Source organism: Ctenocephalides felis, unplaced genomic scaffold, assembly GCF_003426905.1.
Source record: "Ctenocephalides felis isolate EL2017-DRISC unplaced genomic scaffold, ASM342690v1 CF-g0.4_SCAFFOLD_03571, whole genome shotgun sequence".
NCBI lineage: Eukaryota > Metazoa > Arthropoda > Insecta > Siphonaptera > Pulicidae > Ctenocephalides > Ctenocephalides felis.
In genome coordinates, this window is record NW_020539725.1 from 64,795,541 (window position 1) to 64,809,586 (window position 14,046).

General features: G+C 28.0%; 1 protein-coding gene across 1 annotated transcript in view; it reads right to left on the bottom strand.

Moving 5' to 3' along the window:
• Positions 1-13,879, bottom strand: part of LOC113386500 — a 70,929-nt gene extending 57,050 nt beyond the window's left edge. Inside the window, exons 1-7 of the mRNA XM_026624280.1 lie at positions 13,801-13,879; positions 13,023-13,095; positions 12,462-12,494; positions 9,829-10,047; positions 8,516-8,595; positions 8,037-8,069; positions 4,966-5,027 (exon numbers count right to left, since the gene is read on the bottom strand). Of these exons, the coding sequence (XP_026480065.1) occupies positions 4,966-5,027; positions 8,037-8,069; positions 8,516-8,595; positions 9,829-10,047; positions 12,462-12,494; positions 13,023-13,095; positions 13,801-13,878 (578 nt within the window). The 5' untranslated portion in view covers position 13,879. The remainder of the gene's footprint in view (positions 1-4,965; positions 5,028-8,036; positions 8,070-8,515; positions 8,596-9,828; positions 10,048-12,461; positions 12,495-13,022; positions 13,096-13,800) is intronic.
• Positions 13,880-14,046: the final 167 nt, after the last annotated feature.

Consider the following 14,046-nt stretch of genomic DNA (forward strand, 5'->3'; position numbering starts at 1 on the left):
GCAAAGAGTGCAGAAAGTACAAATCGAGTTTATGAGAGAACGGAGTATCGATTTCAATGATCTAAAAAGCATTCTATTTGTAATGATGGGGAGAAATGATGAGTAGTTTTTGGCAAAGGAGGTACATCCGTTTGGAGATATCGAGCTAAATGTGCAAAAATGGCAGTTTTTGAGTGAACTAAGCGTCCGATTTCAATGATCTAAAAAACTTTCTGCTTGTATTGACAAAACAATTGCTTTTGAGAATAAAAAATTATTATATATTTATTTATTTTCCATAAAATATTTTGTAATTTTGGATTAAAAATTCAAAAAATTATCCAGGCTAAGCACAGTAGAGCGCACTCTGGTTCAAATGTTTACCCAAGTGCGTTTAGACTGTTTATGTACTGGAGAACTTTTCCAATTTGTGAAAACTATTGAAAAATGTGAAAATGCCGCCAAGTAAGCACAGTATAAGTAAAAATGTCTCACAGAATAATTTGCAAATGCGTTTAGACTGTGACTATACGGGCGCCCTTTTTCAATTTTGTGCAAATTAGGCAACTATTTTTTTTAATTGAATTCTAAATGAAATGACGTTTGTTAATGTTGGAGATAAATTAATTAATGATTTACATTTGATTAGCTCAGATATAACAATAAGAGAGCAAAAATAATGAAAGTTACTACAGTATTTGTTGTAATAATATATTTGAAAACGTTTAAAATATCTCGAATATTTCATTACGGTACGGGAAGTTCCAGCAATTTGCCTTAAGGCACGATGCCATACATCACTAGTTACAAATAATTTTTATATCATAAATTGCAATTGGGTAATTATTGATAGTTGCTAGTTGCAAGCCCAAAAATTTATTTTACAAAATCCAATATAATGGCTCCCTATATTAAAAACAAAATTTGACATGTGTCATTTTTCTAATATAAAATTTCCAAAAAAATCGTTATTACCAAAATTCAAAATGTAAACACCAATAACTTATTCCAAATCTCCTGTTCACAAAATATGATAAAATAAACTAGACACCCAGAAAACTATTACCACCAAAAACCTTGAAAATGAACATTTAATCCAAAATGAGAAACTTTTACCACTTCGTGCAAAACATGAAGTCCTTCTTCCCCGGAGGATACATTTGGTCGTTTGCTCCAAACAGCGACAGGAACCAGATGGAAAAAGTTTTCACCAAAGGCATAAATTATGAATTCAACGAAGATGAAATCCGAGTTTTGATGGAATGTGACTACGAGAGCTTCTATTTCCGAAGTCTACCCTTATCCACGATGCTTAGTTTCCTAACCTACAAAGCCGTGAGAAATGGGTACCTAAAACCTAATAAAATCTGGGGCCCTACACCCAAAGTTCTTATAGCCATCACCGTAGGCTATTTTGTAGGCAAATACTCTTATCTCAATACTTGTATCGAAAAATTGATGGATCTGCCTGATAGTGAATTGGGGTTTATGCTGAGACAGAGCCGAAGGGCTAAGGAGGACGCAGCATCTGGTACTAATAATAATAAGGATAATAAAAGGACTTCACATCTGGGAGAGTCTTTGGATTTGGAGAAGGACAGGCCGGAGTTGAAAGGTTTGGATGAGAAATTTAAGGAGAATATTAAGAAAACTGGTTTTGAAGATTGTACTGGTAACAAGGAGGCTTGTACGAATGAGGAAGAACTTGGTAAACCTACTTCAGTGTAAATGCCAAACCAAAGTTTGGCTTCAAATCTAAAAATTTTGTCTAATGAGATTTATGCTGAGACAGAAAAGATGCTAAGGAAAACCCAGCTGCTGGTAAATTATTATTATAAAGACACTAAAAAGACTTCACATTTGGGAGCGTTTTTGGTTTTGGATGAAAAGTTTAAGAAAAATATTAAGGAAACTGATTGTACTGGTAACAAGAAGGCTTGTAAGAATGAGGAAGAACCTGGTAAGCCTACTTCTGTGTAAATGCCAAACCAAAGTTTGGCTCCAAATATAAAGACTCTGCAAAATGATTTTTATGCTAAAACAGAAAAGATGCTAAGGAAATGCCAGCTGCTAGTAAATTATTATTATAAAGACACTAAAAAGACTTCACATTTGGGAGCATTTTTAGTTTTGGATGAGAAGTTTAAGAAAAATATTGAGAAAACTGATTGTACTGGTAATAAAGAGACTTGTACAAATGAGGAAGAACTTGGTAAACCTACTTCTGTGGAAATGCCAAACCAAAGTTTGGCTCCACATCTAAAAATTATGCAAAATGATTTTCATGCTAAAACAGAGAAAATGCTAAGGAAAACCCAGCTGCTGGTAAATTATTATTATAACGACAATAAAAAGACTTCACATTTGGGAGCGTTTTTGGTTTTGGATGAGAAGTTTAGGAAAAATATTAAGAAAACTGATTGTACTGGTAATAAAGAGGCTTGTACAAATAAGGAAAAACTTGGTAAGCCTACTTCTGTGTAAATGCCAAACCAAAGTTTGGCTCCAAACCTTAAAATTTTGTCTAATGAGTTTTATGCTGAGACAGAGAAAATGCTAAAAAACCCAGTTGCTGGTAAATTATTATTATAAAGACACTAAAGAGACTTCACATTTAGGAGAGTTTTCAAATTTGAAGAAGGACATGCGGGAATTGAAAGGTTTGGATGAGAAGTTTAAAGAAAATATAAATAAAACTGGTTTTCATAGGTATTAACCTTCTTCAGAGTAAATGCAACCATTAAAAGGCTTTAAATTTAAAGACTCTCCCAAATGGATTATTTGCTGAAACAGAGAAGAAAAACCAAGGAAAACGCCAATCACCTGGTACTAATAATAAGACTTCTAGAAGTCTAGATAGAAAATTTAAAGATAACTATATTGGAAGACTATGCTGGTAACTAAGATGTTTGTAAGAATAAAGAAAAGCATACGACTTTAATGTAATTTTGTAGATTTAGACACAAATCTAAAGACTCTCCTAAATCGATTTTATGCCAAGACAAAAAAGAACTAAGAAAGATCCAACAGCTGGTACTAATAATATGAAAGACAATATAAGAACTTCCCATTTCGCAGAACCTTCAGATTTGATGAAGGTCTAGATAAAAAATTTAGAGATAACTAATTTTGAAGACTGTACTGGTAACTAAAACGTTTGTAAGAATAAAGAAGAGCACAATGAATCTACTTTGCTGTAATTTTGACTTATCTGAGCACAATCTAAAGACTCTTCTAAAGAATTTTTTGTTAATACAAAAAAGCACTAAGAAATATCCAACAACTGGTACTAATAATAATAAAGACAATATGAGGACTTCACATTTTGAGAACATTCAGATTTGGAGTTAGAAGGTCTGGATAAAAATTTATATGTACTGGTGAACATATTTGTATAAACCTACGTCAATGTAATTTCGTCTGATTGGTACCCATGATTGGGCACGAATCTAGAGACTCCTAGATATTTTTTTTGTTGAAACAGAATAGTTAAGAAATAAGCAGCAACTGGTATCAATAATATTGAAGACAACAAAAGAACTTTTATTTGTGAGGAGAAGAGCTGACTAAGATGCACCAGTTGGTACTAAGGATAATAAAAACAATAAAAGGTCCTTTTTGGAGAGTACTTAGATTTGGACCCAAGGAAAACCCAGCAGCTGATATTAATAATAATAAAGACAACAAAAGGGCTTTTCATTTAGGGGAATCTTTATATTTTCCAGTTAAAAAAAATCTTAGAGTTCGAGCTAAAGAAAACTCACCAGTTTTTACTAAAAATAACAAAAACGATAAAAGGACTTCTCATCTGAGAAAGTCTTTAGATTTGGATCTCAGGAAATTGAAGCAGCTGATATCAATAAAAGTAAAGACAAAATAGGACTTCCCCTTCTAAGAGAATTTTTAGGAACTAAAGAAGTCGAAGTAGCTGGTATCAATAATAATGGAAATAATGTAAGGACTTCCCATTTTAAAAGATTTTTTAGATTTGGACCTAGCAGCTGGTACTTATAATGATACACATAATAAAAGAATTTTCCTGGTAAAAATCTTTAGATTTGAAACTAAGAAAGTCGAAGCAGCTGATATCAATAATAATAAAGACTATAAAAAGATTCTCATCTGGGAGAGTCTTTAAATTTGGTACTAATAATAGTGACTATAAAAGGACTTCCCAGTTGGAAAAATATTTAGATTTGAACCTAAGAAAAACGCAGTAGGTGGTACTAATAAAAATAACGACAACAAAAGAACTTCTCATTATGGAAGATCTTTTGATTTGGAGCTAAGAAAAACCTAGGAGCTGGTACTCATAACAAAAACAACAAAAGGACTTTCCCATCTGGGAAATTCTTCAGATCTAGAGAAGAATATGCCAGAATAAAAAAATCTAGGTGAAAAGTCTCATTTTGAAGTTTACTGGTAACAAAAATACTTGTAATAATTACAAAGAACTTGCTGAACCTGATTCAGTATGATTTCGACTAAAAAATCAATGCTGATTTTAATTCCACAAAGAAACAGTTACGTTATGGTGTTCAAAAAACAGTAAATTGTTAATTTATATCATTTAATACACATTGAATTTATGTTTGAATTATTGATTTTTATTCTTCAACAAAATAGTTGAGATATATATCATGTCCAAAAAATTCAGAAAAACTTAAATTAAATGGAAGACATGCTCATACTTTCACTCACGAAAAGATGTATTGAACATAAATCTTGTATAATATTGGTATTAAAAATATTTGGAACTATTAGATATAAATATTAGTAAATAAAAGATAAACACATCAACGTCACTGAAATATATATTTTTTATCTAAATATATAGAAAATAATTTAATTCAAATGTAATTTTTATATAAAAGGTTCGGTTTTCATATAATATTAATACGTGTAGATGTAATGAGCATGGTATCAATTTATTTTCTGTACTTTTTTCAACATTTATTTTTAACATAAAATAGTTTTTTATCTCACCTTGATAAATGTCCATACGATTTAGAATTGCTTGTCGTCGCATATTTCTGCTGTTCGAGATGCTGCAAATATAATTCATACAATTGAAATTTCCAATTATTTAGTAATTAATTTTCTAAGCTATATACATAAGCTAAATGTAAAAAAAATCTAAAAAGTGAAAAAGTGAAAAATAGTAAAAAAACATGCTATAACGAACCCTACTACTAACTGGGAAATGCAATACCGATCAAAAGAATCTGCAACGATATTTCGGTATATTCTCTCTTAAAACTGGTATTTTGGTATTTTCACTCCTAAAACCGGTATGATATTTAAGAATGTAAACATACTTGGAACTTGCTCGTACGAATATAAAAAAACCGAATATAAATAAAAAAAGTAAAAACCTAGAAATGAAATATAAAAATATACTGTACTAATGTATACGCAACTAAACAACAAAATGTGTTTTTTTGATAATTAATTAACAGAACTATATCCAACATAATATCATAATATCATAGTATTTTTACATTAAGAGAATTAAACATCTTTCAGTTGTGATAATATTTAGACACATGTTTATACAACAGAATGACCTAAAGAGACATCTGTTTTTAATTACTATGAAATTTATATTTATATTATATTTATATTCGTGTGTGATATGTATCAAGAAAGGTTTATGTTTTAATACCGAAAATACCGGTATTTCCAGGGCAAATACCGGTTGTTTAGACGGTATACCGGTATTGCATTCCCTAAAATATGTAGTATCTTACTGGTATATGTTTTGTCCTGGATAGCATTGCATTTATATGCGGTTTTGCATCATTATCATCTAACCACTAAAATTTTTATATATGAAAAAATAGTTAGCAAAAAATTTAAAAAATATTATAAATAAATTTTTATATGTGCAGTTTATAATAATGCATTTTGTGGTTTGACAAAAGCGTGCAAAATGTAAAAAAGAAATTTGGTAGAAAAATTGCATTTTGTAAACCAGATTTTGTAAACCAGACCAAACATAACAAAATAATAAAAATAGGTTTTACAAAATTCATTATAATTTAAATAAAATAATTATTATCAAGTCCACAAAATTTAATTTAATTTGGTACAATAAGGTATTTTTTTATTTTTGTGACCAAATGTTAATTTTAAACAATTTGTTAATTCAACCAAATTTGAGTTTATAAACAATTAAAAAAAAGAGACAGAATACAAAGTGATGAAGTAGACCAACATGTTGAGTATCAATTTATTGTAAAAAGTTTGTAACAAAAATTATTTTCAAATTCAAAACACCACAAAATTTAACAAAAAAAAAACAAAAATATCGTATATATCAAAAACACGTTTGAAAAAAAAAATAGGTCACAAATTTCGGTTCACGATTTTTAAAATTCGAAAAATATATTTCAATTTCAAGTGCAAGCAAGCATGCAGGAAAACGTGCATATTATTATTATTATTATGAAATAATTTATAATAAAAAGAGCCCACATTTAGTTTGGTTTATGTAAAAAATTATGGATTTTTTGGATTCATTTTTTTTTTTTTTGATTATGCACACATCCATCGATATACAGGGAATTCCAACACCATAGGAAGCATTCACCAGTACAGTACGGCAACATGAGAGGAGACGAAAAAATAAAATGAAAAATTGAATTAGAAATTGAAAAAAATATAATAGTATATGTGGTAAAGGCAGAACGAGATATTTGTCAGCAAAAAGTCTAAACTAGTAAGCTGTCATTGCACAGGGTGTCCCAGAACTCAACGTCAATTGGTACCAATTGTCATGGAAATATTAGAAAAAAAAATTATGTCGGGTAGTTTGAAAATTATGAGTTTTCACAAAATTTCCTGTAACAAACTTCCTTAACTAGTTGACAGCAAGTTCGAACAATTATTTTCTTTAATCAAAAAATGTTAGAAAAACTTGTATACTCTCATTGTACGGGGTTTCCCAGAACTCAACGTCATTTGATACAAACTGTCATGAAAATATTAGAAAAAAAAATATCTCACGTAGTTTAAAAATTATAAATGTTCACAAAATTTCCTGTTGCACATTTCTTTAACTACTTGAAAGCATGTTCCAATAATTATTTTGTTTGAAGAATTCTAAAAAAAACTTGGTTACTGTCATTGTACAGGGTGTCCCAGAACTCAACGTCAATTGGTACCAACTATCATGGAAACGTTGGAAAAAAAATTATCTCAGGTAGTTCGAAAATTATGAGTTTTCACAAAATTTCCTGTTACAAATTTCCTTAACTACGTGATAGCAAGTTTGAACGATTAATTTGTTTAATCAAAAAATTAAAAAAAAAAAACTTTTAAGCTGTCATTGTACAGGGTGTCCCAGAACTCAACGTCAATTGATACGAACTGTTATGGAAATATTAGAAAAAAAATTTCATGTAGTTTGAAAATTATGAGTTTTGGTCATAACTGTCTAATAATTCTTTTTGTATGAGTTTGCTCGTTAGTAGAGTCCTTCTTAAAGCTGTGATTTATTCAACAATTTTCTACTCGAAACTCAGTTTGATTGTCAGTAGGGTCCTTTTTGTAATAAACATGCTCATAATTTTCAAAAAATTATTAAACTAATAATATTATCGTTGGAATTTTGTGTTCTGATTGAAACTGTATAAATGTTGAATTAAATGAATTTCTCTCTATTTGTTTAATTAATTGTTCTTATATTTATTTATATTTATTTGACAAGTATGCCGTTCTGCCTTTTTATTAAAAGTATGCTAAAATATTAATGGTAATTGTAATTATTTTCTGAATAGTGGATATATCGAAATGACTGGCTAAACATTTTTTAATTTATTTATAATGTTGAATTTATTTGTCCTGATATTTTTCGTTTAGATTAAATAATATTAGTCTGTTTAAAAACTCGTTTCGTTATAATTTTACTTTACTTTTAAAATTTTACTTTATTTTTAAAATATTTAATTTCCTTTTTCAAATTTAAGCATAACCGTCACCATATATAATAGCATAACTCAATAATTTGGAAATAGTATATGAAGTATTTAAAAATATATAAAAAAATTTCGTACCCCGTCAAATATGTCCATTACTTCATCCCACCACTAAAAGAGAAAAGACATAGGTTTAGATAAAAATTACATAATAATTTTATTACACTAAATAACATAACAAATATCTTATTTAATTATTTTAAAACATTCTGAAACGTTTTCGGTTTATTTTGGTAAAAATAAAAACGGGCGAAAAAATCAAAGACTTTCCATTTTTTTTTATTTTTAAAAATTTACTGATTTATGTGAAAACTAATAATTTATATATTAAGTTTCAGTTTAATATTGTTATTAAAAGTCAATATAATTATATATTTTTGATGTTAGTTCAATAAGTGCTTGTAATGAATTCAATGTTGTAATGAAAAAAGATGGAAATGCTTATATGAGTAAGTTTTATTTTTTCGTGAGTAAAAACAACGTTAGGTCGAATCACAAAACTATTTTTAATAATATTTGCTGATTATTTCCGACAAGATAAAATTTAGAATATTTACCTGTTTTGTTTCTCGTTCTGCCAAAGAACTGCAACCTGGTGTGTAGTCTTCGATCCTGCCAGGCTGATTTTTATAAACACCTGAAAATAATAAAAAAATAGATAGAGAAGCTATTATTTTCAAAATCATTCTAAATCGATTGGTGCGTGTGTGAACTTTCCATCGACGTTTTCAGATTTTTTTTTTGAAACTTAACTTTTCGTCGAAATTCAAAAATTTAAAAGCCATTTGATTTAATTCGACAAGGACTAGCGTTTATCAGTTTTGTGCGACGATCAGCCAAGCCGTTTCTTTGTTAATAACAGAAAAGTGAAAATTATTTGTCCACATTTTAACCCACGACCCTGAATCGTTTTTAGAAATTCAAAATTTTTTCTTGGTTTGATTAGTTTTTGGTAAAGATCTAACATTTCTTCGTAATTAACAATTAAAAAATCGATTAGAAAGAATATATGGTCCTAAAGCACTAACTGATATATCACGAAAACCTTTGACAAGTAGTTTAAGTTTAAAAATTCATCAAAACTTGAATGAATATGATGAAGTCAAAATCGCCTTAAGAGTAATTTCTGTGATGTTATAAGTTTAAATTTAAATTTCACAAATTTGAAAGCCATTAGAAAAAACTATTAGAAATAATTTTGAAATTACAAAAAAGAAAGTGAACAATCTACAAAACATCTCTAGTAAAGTGTAATAAATTTTGTCATTTAACTGGAATAATAAACTTGTGTTTTTTGTAACAGATGCTACGGGAGAAAGAAAATTTGGGGAAAAAACCATGTACTGTAATTTTTCAATTTTTGGGAAAAAGATTTTGGGGAAAAATATTGGGTAAAAACTCTTGGAAAAATATTTTTGGGGAAAAACATTTGAGTTTTTAAAAAGTTGACCGCTTATAGGACATACAAGTACATGTCTTTGCACTACAATTAATGTAATCACATATATTGTGATTTTTAGGATCTTGTTTTGATTGAATTTGAATTTACTTTTCGAAGGACCATATGTAAAACACTTAATTGAATAACTGTATATATTTATTTTATAAGTTATAATAGTATTTATAACAAATTTAATATGTTTTGATTATGTATTGATTGAATTGACTTTGATTTTTTATAATTATCTATTTGATGATTTTTTGTTTTCTATTCGCATAACCGCCTGCTTTGATCGGCGCGAACATATTGTAAACGTGTTTAAGAAAAGTTGGAACTTTATTTACTGAGAAATAAACAACTGAAAATTTCATTACACCTATCAGAAAGTTTACACTACTTTACACTACTTAATACTACTTTATCCCTTACTCTGTTCATATCTACTATCAGTCCGACTGCTGCTCCTGAACCCTGCTCCGCCTCTGTCCTCGTAATAATCCGAATCGTAACCGAGAGCAGGTTCGGGTTCGCTCGCATAACCGTTGGCCTGACCTCTTTGTTCTGCTCCTGCAACTGATCTCCCGAGACTCGAACCAGGCCTGGAGCAGGACGAGTAGTGCGGGTAGCGACCTGCGGGCGGCCACAGAACTACTCCGTTTTATCACGATTTTGAAAATTTTGATGATGATGATGATTTTGTGGTGATAATGGTAATAGAAAGAAGATAAATGTTAGATGGTAATATAATAGTAATAGTAATAGTAATAGAAGTAGCTGGGAAAGTGAAACTTGCATGAATTTTTATAAGATTCCAATGCTTATAAAAATTTTCCAGCTAATGAAATGATTACTAATAAAGTCGTTCCAAAGAATTTTTTTAAACTAGAAACAACTTTAAATTTGAAATTAAATATGTGTTAAAATCTAGGTACAGTTTATAATTAGAAAATTTACTGAAAATGATGGAGCTAAAATTATTAAATAAAGCCTCTTGTATAAAATTTCATGAAGTTTCAAGAAGAGTTTCAGTCGCCTTGCTATAATACAAAATTTAGGTGTTTAGTATCAAAATACAATTAAACAAAAAAAAACAATTAGAATGTTTAAAATTAATTAATTAAAATTGCTCGGAACAGACAATACTCGAGTTTAGCTTAATTGTTTAAAATTTAGGTGTTCAGTATTAAAATACAAAAATTATCACGATGCCTAAATAAATATTACATTTTCATTTTTGAAGTAAAACTTTTTAGGCGTGACTAGATTGTAAATCCGTACAAATGCAACGGAAATGGCGTTACGCTCGAACTGTACTTCATTCGCTCTCGATGATATCATTTCTATACGCGACGATTGTGATTAGTCGTCGTCGATGCGTACCGATATCAACAAGGAAATCGGCATAGAGTCGGCAAGTTACATTCTAGCATACTGAGTTGTTGTAGAGCATTATGATATCAGACAACATTATAGGCCATTTAATTATAAAGAAATTTCTCTGATACATCATTTATATAAATCGAATATTTTAGAAGTTACAAAAGATTGAATAAACATGCACATAATGCATGATACAAACAAATGCATAAAACTCCAATATAGAATTCTTCTGCAGTCTGTATTTAGGGGCAATTTTAAAGTATACCGAGTTGATGTACAGCATTATGATATTAGAAAACATTATGGATTGTTTAATTTTAAACAAATTTCTCTTATATATCATTTACATAAATCAAATATTTTTAAAGTTACAAGAGATACAATAAATAAATGCACATTAATATTCTCCTCATATTCATTATTTATTTGCAGTCTGTTTTTTGATGTGATTTAAAGGTATATAGAGTTGCTGTAGAGCGTTATGTTATTAGACAACATTATAGAGTGTTCAATTTTAAACAAATTACTTTAAGACATCTATTACATAAATCAAGTAGTTTAAAAGTTACAAGAGATAAAATAAATAAATGCACCGACATGAATTTTCAATTCACTATTAAAATAAAATCTATATTTAAGTGATAATTTAAAGTATACCGACTTGCTGTATAGAATTATGATATTAGACAATAATACAGATTATTCAATTTTGAACAAATTCCTCAAAGACACAATTCACATACATCGAGTATTTTAGAAGTTACAAATTATATAATAAATATATGCACAAATCTTGATTTAATGAAAAATGCCTGAATCAGAAGAATATTTTACCCTGTTCCTTGAAAATATTAAAACAAATTAAATATTTGTGCCGTATACTAAACGTTTCTATAGATGTTTGAAGTTATTAAAATGGAATATTTTTAAGGAAAGACAGATATTACAGCTCTTGAAACAATGAGATCATATCGCCAGCGAAAAAGTTAAAAAATACAAGCAGTCAATGAATGTATGTTAATTTTAATTCCATGAAGTTCTTCAAACACAATTGTTACAGGATGAAGTGAAGTTGCAAAAACAATATTTGTTTAGGCGTTGTTTAACATAATCCACTGTGTGAACGAATATTATAGAATTTATTACTTCATTTTTGTCATTAAAATAAATTTTATATCATAGCAAGTATCACATAAATTTACAAATAGTAAAAATAATTTATGAAGTAGTGCAGAAGAAACCAATCACCAGTGCAGAAATGTGAAGATAGAAAATCTGTGTCAAAATTTTCATTAGTAAAAAAAATTGCGTGCGGAAAATAGAAATACAAAAGTTAGAAAAAAAATACTAAACTTAAACTAAAAAATAAGTTACAAGTTGTCATTATTGTGAATAAAGTTCAGCCTCAAAAAAAAATAGAAAACAATTCTTTATGTAGTCAAACTTTTCTTGAAAGGTGACCATAAGCCATATAATGCATGAAAAACGATTTTGTATTATTATTATAAGAAAAATTAATATTTATTATGTGGAAAGCAAAATGTCTAAATAAGTAAAAATTTATCGCAAGTTTCGAAACGTTAATTATATTGCATATATTTTGAAGCAGAATAATTGAAAAGAAAGAAAGCTGTAGAATTAAAAAGCATAGGACAAATAAAAAATATGTATATAATTTTCACCTCTTCGAGTTTTGTATCGTACTGTGACAAAATCTGAAAAAAATATAATTAGTTTTATGTGAAACTAAACATTAATTTAAAAATAGTCTAATTAATACAACAAATCAATGAGTTTCAAATTAACCTAAATATGAATGTTATTTCATATAAGGATATACACATATACTAAATACTAAATAGTTATTGAATTTTAAAAAAATTATAAATTATATATAAAACCAGATGTATATTTTAACAATGCATGTATGAAAGTATAAGATTTAAAATTTTTATAATAAATGCATATCAAAAAATATATTAACAAGACTAAATAAAAAATATGACAAAATTAGAACCTACTGTACATAAAATTTACTAAGTATTAATTTTGATAATTAATTAGTAATATTAATATTATTTCTGATCAAGACGATGATGATTCATATAAATTAAAATATTATTTAATTTTTGATTAATTAATATATATTCAATTTAATCGAACTCGTACATAAATTGCACATTTATGATCTAGTTTATTAAATAAACTAAATTTTTAATTAAAAAATAAAATAAAAATCTTACCATCGTTCGGACTTTTGTGTATCGTGTCGTACATTCGTTTGTACCATTTCGCTTGATTGTTTTCTTTCACTTCCTAAAAAAATAAAAATAAAATAATATAGTAAAAAACATAATTCTTACAAAATTAAACACAAACACAGGGATTAATTCTCCGATAAAATAGATTGTAACATAATGTATTGCTACAACAACGCCTGACTGCACAGCAAACACTATAGCACTTCGCCATTTTGTTACAAATTCGCCATTTTATTATAAATTACGTTGCCATAACAACGATATGTTACGGTCTATTTTATCAGAGAATTAATAAGCACAAAATGTTAAATAATCGACAAAAAATTTTGTTTTTAATATTAGTAGAGTTTGTTAAACTTACCTCTAGTAACTGTTCATCAGAAAGCATGAAATTTGGATAAAACATAAATGTTAATTAAAAGTTAGTAAGTGTAATTTTTGTCAGTAAATGATAAATATGCTTTTAACACTAATATATTAAATTGTTCCAAAAATAACATACAAGCTTTATTAATTGGTTAAGTTTTGTTTCTAATTAGAAAAAAAATGCAAAAATTATATTTAAGTTTTAATTCATATACAACATTTAGAAGACTTATTTATTTAAACAATTTAAATAAGAATGACATCTATTATTAATTATTTTTCTGTTGATTTCGAAATCAAAATTTGAAAAAAAAAAGGTTCGAAACACTTTCAAGAATAATAATTTATTTTTTTTGTAATTTAATTTGTATTTTATTATGTAGTTATTACTTACAGATCTAAGTACAATTGGCATTCCATCCTTAGTCGTAGGGCCAATCCCTTCGAATTTCCTAGGGCCTAAATCGGCCATCTTTTTGACCTTAGGTCAGGCACAGGTTCTGTATATTCTTTCTTCAGGGAATAGACTGCTGAGAAAATGGAAAAAAATGATAAATAATAAATAAATTTAGTAATAAATCAGTTAATAATATGACAAGGCGAATCTAGTTAAACAAAATAAATTAATTCAAGTTAATCA